This window comes from Limanda limanda, chromosome 16 (assembly GCF_963576545.1).
Source record: "Limanda limanda chromosome 16, fLimLim1.1, whole genome shotgun sequence".
Classification (NCBI taxonomy): Eukaryota; Metazoa; Chordata; class Actinopteri; order Pleuronectiformes; family Pleuronectidae; genus Limanda; species Limanda limanda.
The window spans coordinates 19,342,559-19,357,247 of NC_083651.1; the positions used below are offsets into that span (position 1 = coordinate 19,342,559).

Consider the following 14,689-nt stretch of genomic DNA (forward strand, 5'->3'; position numbering starts at 1 on the left):
TCCTGTTACTGAAAATGCCTTTCAGTCTCTCCATCTGTAACAATCCTGCAGGGTAATTAGTAGAGGTATTTAAGTCTTTTGTTTCACGTATGTTTGTGTGTGTGTGTATGTGCGTGTGTGCTTGTGTGCGTGTGTGTGTGTGAAATTTATATGTGTGTTTGTTGTAATGATGTCCCAGTGTGTGCAAGTATTTTGCTGCGGTTATACACGTGTAGTGGAGTGTGTGTGCGCGGAGATGTGTGTATGTGGCAAGTGTTGATTACTATACGGGCTGTGGTGTGTGTATCCCTGGTGAGGATGCCCCATTCTCATCCCCACCACTGATGCAGGCGTCATCGGGGTCATCGGCGTCCCCGGGGTAACAGGGTGTGACCCAGGGGTCACCGGCAGCGACCCTGGGGTCAGAGAGGTCATGAGGGGGACGTCATCAGGTGAACGGCGCAGGGTGAGGGTGTAATCAGGGGGGCAGGTGAGGCGCACGGTGTCCAGGGTGCTGTAGATGTCCTGGGTGTCCATGCCGTCCAGAGCGTCCAGCGTGTCCAGAGTGTGATGGTGGTGAGTGTTGTTCCTCTCGTCGGCTGATGCTGCATCACACTCAAGCTGCTTCACCTACAGATAAGAATTATGCAGAGGTGTCAAGATGGCAGTAAGGAAAACAGAAACATCAAATCTCAGCCTACAAGTATGGATTAATTTCATTACAGATTAATGTTCCACTTATTTTCGTGATTCATTAATTAATGATGTGTGACGCTAGCAATTTAGAAAATTTAGAAAGAAGTTTAAAATTCCCATTGAAATTTCCTGAAGCTCAAGATGATGCTTTCAGATCTTCTTTGATGTTTTCCCACCACTGAGAAGCTTGAGGCTGAGACCATCCGAACTCCACCCCAGCCAAACCAGGATTGAAAACCCACGACAAAACCTTGCCTAAATTACCAATTCAATTAAATCCCATATTATTTTGGCTGGGGGATGTGGTTGAAGTAATATCACGATATGTGGTTAATATTTGCATATAAATACAAATTTATCAAATTATGTTCATTGCAATAAAAACATGTTTTTGTAAATCAACACTTTCCATGCAACGCTTATTTGTTCCAGCCTGAAACTAGTCAGTCGCAAACCAAAATTTTAAATTTAATTTAAAATTCAATTAAAATCTCTTCTGATATTTTTCATCATTGTCTGAACCCATGCTGAATGAGTCTGACTGATCCTCTGCATGGCTAGTGTGTTTTTATTAGTCAGACTCATCTATAAAAGATAAATAACACAAATGTCTGTAGTGATAAAACACCACATGAGTATAAATTACTTTAACTGTTTACAAACTAAATAAAAAATACAAAATAAGCTGCAATGCTGAGCTATATTAAAATACCTCATTAACAGTTATCTGAGATTCTAAAGCAACTAACGACTCCAAAAGGGCCAGGCAGTGACTGGATGAACTGGGAGGCAAACAAAATAAAAATAAAAATCAGGTAACTGGACAGAGCTCACAAATGCATCACAACACACTCACAGATACACACACACATTCTCACACTGAGAGTGTCTGCTGATCGCAGGCTGTGTTTCACAGCAGTGCTCTACTGGCAGCTCCACCGCCAGCTGCTCCACTTGCAAGAGAGGATTTCATTCAGAGAGTCGCACATGACCTCATCTGGCTTAATGTTACTTAAACCTAAAATAACGTGTGCAACTCTGAGCACTGAGCACAACTTAAATCAATGCGAGCTAAATAAAGTAGTCATTGTGTAGCTGTGAAAACACACAGGCAATGCAAACAAATGGTAAATGGTCTCAACCCGCTTTACAGTACAGTTTATTGTCATTTACAAACACATGCATACATTGCATATATGGGCAGCACGAAGGGAGACATGTGCAAATAAAAACGGAATAATTCATCGACTCACCTGTAATGACATCAGTCCTTCCCCCTGTAGGTGGGCGGCGACATCTGCAGGTGTGATGTCTCGTCTCGGGGGAGGAAGTGGGCGGGGTCTACGATGCTCCAGACGTCTCTTGTCCTTCTTGTACAGCAGCGCAGCGAACGCAAGGATGTTGAGAAACAACAGGGAGGCTCCGACAGCAATGGTCACAGAGAGTTCAGTGGAGTAGTCCTCATTAGGGATGCGGACTCCGTTTTCTTCTGCGCCTTGGCCAACAGCCGCCTCTGGAGGCTGGGGGGTGCCGCCCTGCGAGCCGGGGTGACGGGTGCTGCTTGGAGGCCAACCTTTGGCCAGCCGCTTGGTGTAAGAGTACGGGGTGTCGTCCTGCGGAGAGGGACTATGCGTGAAGGAGGACACCGACTGGAGGAGCTCGTTGACATGATGCAAATGAGGCACCAGCTGGAGCCAGAAGGAGATTTTGGTGGCGCGGTAGTGATCTCTGACCCGGGGTTTGAGGCCGATGTGGAGATACAGCTGCTCCTTCGGGGTGTACTTAGACCACGCCACTTCCTCAAAGCGGTTCGGTTTCGTGTGGATAAACTTGGTGTCTTGAGGAACTGGCTGGTTGGGATCACTGGGAAAAAAAGTGAAAAACAATGACTGATTTATTCATATGTAAAGAGTAGGAGATGTGTTCATTGGGGGATGGTCAACCCCCCCTCAACTCAACAAGTAAACATTACATGGAAAGATTTTTACTAAACTTGCTGGAACATTACTCGGGCGTGCAGCTCGAGTTGTTGTGGTGGGGGTCTGGGGTAGACAACCTCTCAGTAGAAATATGCTTGTTGTGTGAACTTGCCTAGAAAAACCCGTATCTACTAAGTTTATGCTCTATCCTGCCTGCCTGCTGAAGATGGCAAAACTTTTAACGATGACCACCGGCAAACCGACAAGGGTAGGACTTCTCCTGGTGCCGCTGATGGTCGATCTGACTGTGACAGAAGGTCAATGTGTTTGTATGGGGAAGAGGGAGAGAGAAAGGCAAAGACTGCTGTTGTTGCTTTCTTTTTTGATCCCATTAGGATTCAACCTTTTTCAAAATTTACTTTGGATCTGTTTAATATGCAACATTAGCTAGAAATGCACTTAGCAGAGTGCATACCTCCACCAAGGCCCAACAGTCCCCTTATGAGGCCATATTTAAATTTACTAGATCAACATTTTTATTAGGCTCTGCTCCAAATTGTACTCATAAATATTGGTCCTCTAAATGTATTCCTCTTTTTAGTTCAGTTTATTAGCGGGTAGAAACCAACGTCCAGGTGTATAAATGCCATCTACTATGTCTTCTTCTTCTTCTTTTTCAGTGGCTGTCCAGCGAGTATGGAAGTCTCACCAGAGCTAGAAATTTTAAAGGTTTTTTTTTATGTTAAAATTATGCATTTGTACATTTGCCACTAAATTTTAGTATTCAACTGCTAAAATTCAGTTATAAAAATTAAGATGCCAAAATTCAGTTTCAAAAACTCTGATTAAACATCCTGGATACGAGGTAGAGCAATCGATAGTCTCACATCAAACCAAACCTATGACCAATCAGGTCATGTGTCAGTGGTCATGTGACATCAGGTGATGCTTGCGACAACGTGAAGCGACATGATGTCAGCTACGCTACAAAACCGGCTGTGGCATCAAACTAGCATGAGGCTTGGTTCTATGTGAGACTATCGATTGCTTTTCCTGGTATCTCGGATTGAATGGGTCCTTTCTGTAAAAAAAATGAAAAATAAAAATTATTCCCCACCCCTCTGCTAAACTTGATTTGGCTGAGTAGGTTTTGCCTAATCCTGCTAAATAACTAAAACCAAGAAAAAGCAGACGAAAACCTTCTCTCCTTAGTTGAGGTAGATATGCACCTGCACATACAAATTCTGCACACGCAGCACCTTCTCTCTCATGGGGGATGGGGGGGTGGTTGAGAGGGGATGGCGCAATTGACAGGTTGTCAAGGGGGATGGATTTTTGGTCATTTTAGTTTAAAGACGATGGGATCTAAATCGCCTCCTGGCTGAAAACATTAACTAAGCAATTCAGAAATAAAAAGGAAAACAGATAGATAGATTAGCGCAGCAACAGAGGGACAGCTCTGAGCATTTTGACTGTATGAAAGCAAAGTCATCACGGTGAAATAGCTGCTAATGACTACAGCCTCCCTCAACAGAGGCCTAAAATAAGTCTCAAAATTGAAATGCAGCAGAGAATACACCCACATGCTGTATCTACCGTGTGGATTCCACATATTCATTGAAAGCACCAATACCAGTATTTCACAATTTTCAGCTTTTCAAATGTCAGGGAGCTGCGGAGGACTTTTTCCTGTTGGCTTCCCTCCCCTGAAGAGGCTGAGTTTCTCTCTCGCTGGCCAGTTTCACCCAACCTGGCTCACATCTCTCGAATCAATATCCAAGTAACACACAGACAAACCAGTGGCAAAAAAATACTTTTCAAACGAAAACAAGTTTTATATTTCTGTGCACATAGCTCAAAGGTGGTCTGGTTCTAGATCATTGATTTTAGTCCATATGCCTCACATTTCAGTTAATGCACAGTTCAAGCTCCTGCTGTTTGTATAGTGTTTGGATGTTTTCCCCTCTAGCGAACGTAAAAGTTTAAGTGTGTGTGTGTGTGTGTGTGTGTGTGTGTGTGTGTGTGTGTGTGTGTGTACAGTGAACATATCCTCAGAAATCCCCTCCCTGACACATCTATTTGTCGATTTGCCGACTTACTCGTGTCAGCAGCTCAGATGCCATAAATGAGACAGCAGCATGTCTTCACAGACTTGCCAGTTACAGACAATGTGCTCTCTTGTCAATCACCTTATGAGCGGGGCGCAAAAAGGCAGCCAGCGTGAAGACCTACCCGCACACATCTGCATGGATTCATACGCCCATGCTGGGGCTTTGAAAGTACACATGAGGGAACAGTGCCTCCACAGGGCCCTTAGTCTTAGCCAAAGCCTTTACTCAACAACACATGGATGGAATCTACCAAACTTCAGGTGAATATTACTTGGAGAGTATCCCCACATGATTGACATTGAGAAATGATCGGTCTTGGGTGGGGGTGTGGGGGATGACAAACTCTCAGTAGAAAAATGCTTTTTGCCAAAATGTGCACAGCAAGTTTATGCTAAATCCTGCCTTCCTGCTGAAGACAGTTAAATATTTATGGATGGCAACCGACCGCCTGCGAACCCTAGCAGGTAGGATATGTCCCATCGCTGCTGATGCTCAGTCTGACTGTGACAGTGACAGATGGTCAGTGCGTTTATGTTGGAGAGAGAGGGAGGGCGAGGTAAACATCGACTGAAAATCCTATGATTTCGTTAGCATCATTAACTTGGAGAGCACACAGGAATCTTGACATCCCTCCTTTTGCTTTGCAGCCTGCTGCAGTGGTGATCACAATAAAGGGCTATAAGCTGGAGGCTGCTAACTTGAACTACTTGACTTAATGCGCCCGTGTTAATGAAAGTCAAAATATGTGTGAGCACTGTCCTGATTCTGTACTGCATGTTGTGAGATAGCAAGGTTCTGCTGTGATTTAGATCAAGGTCTAGACTGCAGATGCCTCTGTAAATCTAAAGATCTCTCGGTGGAGCGAGTCTCGAATGGATTAATTACTGGTAATTATTCACTGGGAGCACTGCAGAAAGAAGGTCCATCCTCAACAATTACTTTTAACTTGTGTATATCATGTCAGAGCGGAGAGATAAAAGGTGCTCTTATCAGTGCGGATTGTCAGGTTTTTAAAAGTTTTAATGTGGAATTCTCTCTTTAACAACTGCATTTCTTTTAGCCACTGGCAGATCGTTTCACTTTCAATTTAATGAATTAGAATCAAGGGAAAAAAAGCTCTGTCTTCGTTGCATCGTTTTTTTGCCCATAAACAAGTGAGTGAGGAAGACAAAGAGAGGAAAAGAGAAGATTTATCAAACTGAGGCCAGCCTCTCGTTTTTCTTTAAGGACTCTACCTTGGCTTTCCTCAAGGACTCTTTCAAGAGTGGGGATTCTTTAGCTCTCTCAGCCAAAGTCCAAAGAAGAGAGGCCTCGTCAATATTTCCCCATGACGGAAAACCCATGGGCTCCCTCCTGCCAAAATTAGTCTGCAGTGCTGCTTTCATGATTGTATCTAAAGTCGCGCTGTCTTCTTGTCAGACACCTTTTGAAGGGAAAGACGTTATAATAACACATCCTTCAGCTATGAGCTTGTTATTTTGCCGGAGAAGTTTTTATGGTCTTAAAATGTTGCTTATCCTGACAGAATAACTTGACAGAGATGCTGGATCTAATCTAGCTCTGCTGCACACATTTGCATTTTCTTCCCTAAATTATATTTAACTCATGCAAATTAGCTGCATACAAACATCATTTGCAGGACATAATTTTGCTTAATGCTACAGTAATCAAACCCTGTTATCTTCTCCCTTCTCCTCTGCATCTTTGATTGTCGGCTCTCTGTGTTTAAACCCTGTCAGATAACTACACTATACACATGTTTACAATCTACTGGTACAGCAAATTAAACATAAGGAAAAGTTGAAGCAAAGTGGAGAGGCGTTGTGCTGTTTTTCTTGATGACACCATGTAGAATCTTGGCTGTCTCATTTCTAGCTTGGAGGAGATTTGTTCCTGTAAAATCAGGAGTGAGCTGTTTGCTTACAGCAACACCACTCCCTGTTGCCAAAACCTTGTCTCTTCACAGAGTAAAAGAGAAAGGCATGAAAAAGGACAGATTTATCATCGACAGCGATGCTTTTTCAATTTTGTTTGCATATTTTAATGTGATTAAATTTCCTGGCTCTCATTCACAATTATGAGACATTGTCTATATGAGAGTGGCGATTATCCATCCATCCATCCATCCATTCATGAATTATCTATACCGCTTATCATTTGAGAGTCACGGAGGGGTGGAGCCAATCCCAGCTGACATTGGATAAGAAGCGGGTCACAAGTCACCAGGATTTAATTTTTTCCTTGTAAGAGGGCAACATTTCAAAGTTTTCCCAGTGAATGATTCATGGTTCTTTATTTTAAAAAGTCAGGCATATTAAGGGAACTGATATCTAAGGGCATGTGTAATTTGGTGCAGCTGGACTTGAAATGAAGGGGACTTACTGTTGGACCTCGGCGGACATATAGACTGCATTTACTGAGTGTTGTTCTAATTTATTGATTTGTTTGTCCGTTTGTTTATCAGCAGGATTACGCAAAACCTACGGAACATACTTTACACGAAACTTAACAAAAAAATGGGACATGGGCCAAGATAGAGGACATTACATTTTGCATTAGATCCACACAAAGGATCGGGACAAGGAACACTTTCTATAACAGTGCAAGATTTTTTTTTGGTCAGATTTTTCACGAGAAACTAGCAGAGATATTCAAGGGGACTTACGTGTATGGGTGTGTGAAATCTGGTGCCAATCAAAATAACAATCTGGATCTAACAGATTTGTATGTCGTTTCATAGCGGCCTGTTGGTGGAGGTGTCCTCTCTACTGAGTACCAGTCTTGCTTTGTGTCGTTTTGCCCTAATTTCTATCGCCGGGCAAAAGATAATCAATATTCCACAGTAGGAAACATTTTATAGCTCACCCAGTCTTGGCAAAGTTGGTCCAGTAAGTCATGACCACGGCGCTCAGCATCACGTCGTTCTTGGAGAAGTTACAGTTGAACAGATCAGTGGGTCCCACCATGGGCACGCCGAACACATAGGGCACCTACACACATGCACACACACATATACATGTTAGAATAGCTTACTGTCGGAATCACGTTTCATCTATTCTCTTGACAGCAACTGAATCATGTTGAAACTTCTGGCCCCATCGCAGGGAAGAAAGACTTCATATGTAACTGCAGTGAACTTAAACTCGGGTCACTGGACTGATCTTCAGCTTGTCAAGTCATCACTAATACATCCCCACTCACACAAAACACACACACGCACACACATACACCCACGCAGATACGTTTCAGAGTGTTGAACATCAGATAATCAAGTGTGCAACTAAATATGAAAACATGGAAATAAACAGTTCACGGCTTAATAAATACAAAAGAGAATATTACCATAGTAACATCTTATTCATCTGAGCAGTAAATACACAAGTAAATAAGCCGGCTGCCGAATCAGACCGGCAGCAAAGTATATCTCAGATATTTCATGCTGTAGTGAGTTGCTTGATCCAACTTATGAATCACTTTGAACAGATCAATATGGCGAAACACTTCAAGGGTATCCAAACCAAGAGCTTCCTATTCATTGTATAAATAATTCAAAAGTCTTTGAGACATTAGTCACTATCATTTGCATCTTGATTCAATTTAGACTTGTAACCACGCGCTGACTGTGTGAAGTTTGACAACTTCACTCCTTTCCTCAATATCTACTGTCACAATCACACTTGTTTTACCTCAACTGTAGCAATCAATAATATTATTTCTTAAAAGTCATACCGCACTGTGACATCCTTACCTCGTCACCGTGGGCGGAGTCGGCCCAGGGTGGGGTGGCGTCACTCTGGCAGTGGTGGTAGAAGGAGTAGAAATAGGTCGGCGAGCCATACTGAGCGTGAAGGTCGGCTGTGGCAATCGCTGGCGCCACCCACTGGTGGTCCGTAAAGAGCGCCACCAGAGTCTTCCGTCTGGTCTCTGCGTTGTCGCGGTCTGCCCAGTCCGTGTACATGAACCTTCAATGAAAACATTTAAAATCAGACAATAAGCTAATTGGTCACCCGAATAATTAAGGTCAAATACGTCTTTCTATTAATCAATATTTCGTATTACAGAATATGTATATTATACAAAACTATATTCCCATTTAGGTGACAGTCTCAGACGTTTGGAGACTATTGTATTTACCAAAGGCAAATGTATGCATAGTCATCCGTGTCAATGGTGAGAATGGGGGATCGATGCCGCTCTGTCTGAACCATAGGTATAAAGCTGCAGTGAGGGGACAGGTAGCCTGTTTCAAGATATCTGCCTACCAGCTCCTCTAAGGACACTTTCACACCTACCTTGTCTGGCCCAGACCTTCTGACTTTTCAGTTTAGTGTGAACCAGAATAGCAAGTGTTTCGGATCATCGGAACAAAAGTTTGTCCAACCAAAAGAGGTGGTGTCGCTCTAGATCAAACAAACCATGGTACAGTTCCTTTGCAGTGTAAAAACTTTCTTGTGGTTGAGACTTTCAGACCAATTGCAGGAAGTTGAGATAGCTTTAAACGATAGAAGAAGAAAAAGAGGTGGAAGCAGCTCACAGGATTGCTTGCAGTCTTTTTCCTTTTACCATGCACTTTATACAAAAAAGTTAGTCTACACAATAGCCCTATTGGGAACAGACACACGCCTGTCTACCAACCCATAGATGTCAAGTATATAGGTTGACGCAGCCCAGGTAGGTGAGGACAACAAGACGTATTCTGTCATATAAAAGTCTTCAGTGTGCTCCTTAAATAAAAATGTGAAACCAAAACTAACCAGAACAAATGTAAACAATATAACAAAGACTTGGACCTTGGTTCAGACCTCATAGACCTTGTTCCAGACTTTTAGGTGTTAAAAAGGCTTAAAAAAAAATCCAAAACCAACAACCTGGATTTAGTTTAAGTAATTATTCCCCAGTTCTCCGCCAGATGCATGGCTTCCAGGAAAACAAAGTGCCCAGGCAAGAAACAGTCACTTGTAATTTGTACATATATATTCAGACATGAACTCACTCACCTTATGCTCTCTCTCAGTGTGTCTCGGCCTTCTGGGTATCCATATAAACTATCCACAAAGTCTGATACAGCAAAGTCAAAGTCCTCAGCAGTGACGCCGTCCTCTGAGTCCACGATGCCCTCCACAAACTTCACACCCTCGCCCTGATTAACCCCCAACATCACGTCGTAGTTAAGAAATTCTCCCTGCTCCATCAGAATCTGGGGGTCATCCGGTATGACATCACCGTCAATCACCGGGGCAAAAGCCGTGTGATATTTGGCCGGCGATATACTCTGCTCCACCAGTTCCCGGTAGCTCCGGCCCTGAAGGCAGGCGACCAGTTGGGTGCTGTCGTCGATGCCGCAGCCCACTCGCTCGCCAAGCTGCCGGGCGTACTTGCTTGGCTGGTAGTTGACAGCCCAACTGGCTAGAGCGCTGCCACTCTGGATGATGGCTCTATGGAACAGGTCTAAGATAACACATGAGCACACAAACATGAACACAAACGGGTGAATAAAAGCACAGACGCACACACATCTATACATTTATGGATGCGTATGCATGAGCGCACAAGGCGTATTTGCACACTTGAAGGGGTTACACACTACATTTCTAAACAGATGCAGGACAAACAATCACATAAAGAACATTGAATGGACATGCATTATTCAGGAGAACGACAGGTCGTTGTTAGAGCAGCAGGTTCAAGTAGGTGAGGGTTAAAAGATTAAAATAATACAGCTCTGAGCTATGTGAGTCATTGGAAAGCTCTACCGTATAATTCAGAGGATTCAAAGGCTTATTCAGGAATTTATACCAGTAAATGATGTATTGGTCCACTGGCCACCTTGACAAGTTTCCTAACCCAAAATGTCAAAGCTTTCACAGCACCAACGATCACACCTGTGTCACATGCAGTCGGAGGAAGGTGAGCAATGTTTCTGTCTCCCCTTACCTTCAGAGTAATGAGACAAGGTGAGGAGGCTGACACAGGAGGCTCCGGCCCCGGATCCGAACACAGTCACCCGGCCTGGGTCTCCTCCGAAGGCTGCGATGTTCTCCTTCACCCAGCGCAGAGCCTGGATCTGATCCAGCAGGCCGTAGTTCCCTTTTGCTGCCTGGTCACCGGTACTGAGAAACCCTACAGGCAGAAAGAAAGAGGGATGGTAGAACATATACCACCTCATCTTGAACTCATACCACTTCATTCTTAACTAGACATTTGCTTGTTTTATTGTTTTATTTTATGTTTTTACTGATATTTGCTTTGAACTGTCGAATTTGTTTTTCTTACTGCTTTAATTATTCGATTTTCTCTTGCATCAACTTGTTAAGGTTTGTTATTGTGCTGCACTGACCCTCAGTTTCTGCACTTTGCAAACCTGTTTATAATAATAATAATAATAATAATAATAATAATAATAATAATAATAAATAATACATTATAAACTCTTTGTTAAATAATGAGTCAACCTACACATTTTTAAGGATGAGTATCAACATCGTACACGTTATGATAAATTGATAGGTTGGACATGGTATCATGGCATCCCCACTGTTGAGATCAATTATGCACGAGTCTCTATCATCATATATTTAAAGAGCAAATGAATAAAGAAATATGTACCTCCCCTACAGTCCCTTGGAACTTGAATCAAACCAACAGGGGACATTCATATGCATGCAGAGCAATATCAGCTCACACACGCAGAGACCCAACATACACAAATACGCGGTTGCAAAGGCAGCCATCCCTTATTCCCTTTACTGCTGACTTTATTAAGTAAACACAAAGGATCCTAATGGCTCACTCCACTGCAGTATATCTCATTACTGCAGAAAACTCGTTTCTTTGAACCTCAAGCTGGCCCTAAACACACAAGAGTATAATGAGCAGGCAAGGCAACCCTGTTAAAATAATACATTTCATCACTTATGTGCATTTTGTCAGAAATCCCTGTCATACAAAAAGAATATTATATGGATATTATGTTAATTGGATTGTAATAACAGTTTCAGCCCGCCTTCAAATAAACTGCGAGACGTGTGCCTGCATACTGTAGTGAGATTTAGGTCAGTCGTTCTTTACATTTCTGCAGGAACATGCTCCAATTCGAGCTGATAACAAAGAGATTAGCAAAACATAGGAGTGTGCATGATTATACAATGTGTTGCATGTATGGGCTCACCTCATTCACGCTTATGATGACAAGGGAGGAGATGAAGACAGCGATTTGTAAGGATGGATGGTGGATCATGGTGAGGATGACAATGAAGATCATATTGAAGATGGAGAAAAAAACGAGGATGGAGACAAAATGGAGCATGTAGGATTTGTTTGGTTCACCGTGGTGATTACTTTTTTTTTATCCAACAGTCAAAACTAGACAGAATTTAGTTTCCCCCTCAAAGCAGTTGCAGATTTATGCCATCTTTTAAAATCAATATCTAATGAAAGCATTGAAAGCCTCTACATAATGGAAAAGACAGCATGGATCTCTTAAACTGAAATCAATAATTTTTGTTTGTTGAATCTTTAAACCTTTTAACATGTTTTCAACTCCTGCTCCAGTTTGTTTTCAAACCAAATCTCTAAGGAGAACCATAGGTGGCTTTCTTCCTGGAAGAGAAATATGGCACATACTGTATTATCATGCTTTGCATGTACACATGAACTATAAAATGTGCTAAAACTGCATAAAAAGATAGGGCGGGGAAATAGGAGAACTGAATTATTTAAGGAGGAAGAGAAGCCAAACGCCCTGAGAATTCTGCCTTTACTTTTGCATCTATTAAAATAAGTCAAAATATTCTGTACAAAAAAAACATTTAAAATCCACAAAATAACACTCACCCACCACTACGACACCAATGCATATTATGGAGTAGAACAAATGATCTTGGCTTTTTAATGATGGAATATTGCTAATGAATAGTGGGCACCAATCAATTATAGTGAGGACATGATGGCCAGTGGAATGATACTCATCTTATATCTCTGACTTACTGTCAATATATCAATATAATCAATATAAAGGCTGTGACACTACTCAGTGCACATGCCTGCACTGTAGAACAATCCCAGATGCCTTCATTAGCCCTCCTGTGCCCCCGCCCAGGCTCAGTTCAAAATACTTATTATTTCAGCAAAAAGCTTCAAATGCTCGTATTCTAAGATATTTCATTCATTTGGGCTGCGTGCTTCACATAACTGTCTAAAATTAGAAAACCACAGGGAAACAGATTAGAGCTGAAGCTAGTAGTGGATATAAATGGCTTCAGGGGGTTTATTTCCTCTAGGGACACCCATTTCAAACATATTTCCACTCAAACAAATAAAAAAATAGATAAATTAAGGGCACTCTGGGTAAAAAAACAACTCTCTAATGATTTTTCCATTTTATAGCTCGTTGAAGGATTAAACAGTCCAGATGGTTATTCAAAAAAAATAAACAATATCTCATTTTATGTATAGAAAATGGTCATACACCAAAGAAATGAGGCAATGAGGGAAAAAATACCTTCACCATAATTAACTATAAATTGGAGGTGAGGAACACTGGGGTGTAACATTTTGAAAGAAATTGCTTTTAAAATGTTCACATTGCGTCAATGCTCTTTACTGATAAAAGCATGTCATCCAAGAAAAATGAGACAGGGAAATAGCACAGAATTAAAACAACTTTGAATGTGACTTTTTCATTTTGTGATAATGTAATTTTAGCTGTTGCCTGTGAATGTGAACATTACTTAAATTTGAGTTTGTCTAAGAGCTGTTCATTCATAAATTAATCCTCTAGGGCAGTACAATATGTCCTAAAATAATAAAAAGATGAAAATGTTCATATGGTAAATTACAGTAAATTAATATGATAAAAGTCACATTATTATAGTTTACCTGAGTGAAGGTTGAGGTTTTAAACTCTTCTTTATGATCAGAGAATGATTAACACTTGATTAACAGCTAAACATTTTACACATCTGTGTTCGATCAGTATTGAGTTACCTCCTCACTCTGCTTATACAATGCATAAGCATTATATCAATATATATTGAACCATTTTATTGTTATTGATGAACATTATATTACGATAATTGCTGCCATTGTCTTATTAGCCATTCATTTGCATGTGATATGCATGCAATGCATTCCTTCTAGCCCCTTTACCTCCCCTAAGAAAATGACTATACAGCAGGCATTTGATATCACAGAGATGTTATCAGGTTACCCAGAGAACCTTGTCAGTAATTGCACTTCTGTTGTTCTTGCTCAAAGGTGGAGCGTGCTGCTGAAGCACCACTACAGCCGTTTAAACCCTGGATTGATAGATTGCTGACTATAGTTTTCTATGTGTGGAGCCGTCCCCTGAAGTCCATCCGACACTACAAAAACCTGTGTTTATGACTATATTATTTGATTGTTCCGTGTCAATATCACAGCCACAATAGAATTGATTTGAAATTAATGAGAAAGATGAATAAATTGTACAATAGAGATGTTTTTACCAGTGACAGATTTGAACTATATACACTCACAGCAACATTCGCATGAGCAGACTGTGCACACGATAAATGAGATAAGAAAGATATATAATTTTACCCAGTACTCCCAGGCGGTAGTTGATTGTAATAACAATGACGTTGCCGTAGCTTGCCAGCACGCTGCCATCCATCATGTTACCAGTGCCCTCTGTGTACGAGCCACCGTGGACATAGACCATTACAGGACGCTGACCTCCCTCCTCGTGGATGTCTGGGAAAGAAAGAGAGAGAGAGAGAGAAGATGGAGGATGACTGACCACCTCCTTATCCCTCCATTGCACCTGCTGTTTGAATAAAAATAAAATGTCGACTTCATGTGTGTGCCCACATGTCCATTTATATATATCTCGACCTTTCCTTCCCATGATGTGGGCTTATACAAGCAGAGGCAGAATTAATCACTGCCTCACCCGCTTCCATTGTGGGTTGGTGTGTTTACTTGTATGGCTGCACATGGCGAGGA

The 14,689-nt window shown here is 41.7% G+C and overlaps 1 protein-coding gene across 1 annotated transcript in view; it reads right to left on the reverse strand.

Moving 5' to 3' along the window:
• Nucleotides 1–201: 201 nt before the first annotated feature.
• Nucleotides 202–14,689, reverse strand: part of LOC133021700 (neuroligin-4, X-linked-like) — a 15,908-nt gene continuing 1,420 nt past the window's right edge. The window contains exons 2-8 of the mRNA XM_061088660.1: nucleotides 14,285–14,437; nucleotides 10,640–10,825; nucleotides 9,703–10,153; nucleotides 8,454–8,667; nucleotides 7,571–7,695; nucleotides 1,929–2,538; nucleotides 202–609 (exon numbers count right to left, since the gene is read on the reverse strand). Of these exons, the coding sequence (XP_060944643.1) occupies nucleotides 202–609; nucleotides 1,929–2,538; nucleotides 7,571–7,695; nucleotides 8,454–8,667; nucleotides 9,703–10,153; nucleotides 10,640–10,825; nucleotides 14,285–14,437 (2,147 nt within the window). The remainder of the gene's footprint in view (nucleotides 610–1,928; nucleotides 2,539–7,570; nucleotides 7,696–8,453; nucleotides 8,668–9,702; nucleotides 10,154–10,639; nucleotides 10,826–14,284; nucleotides 14,438–14,689) is intronic.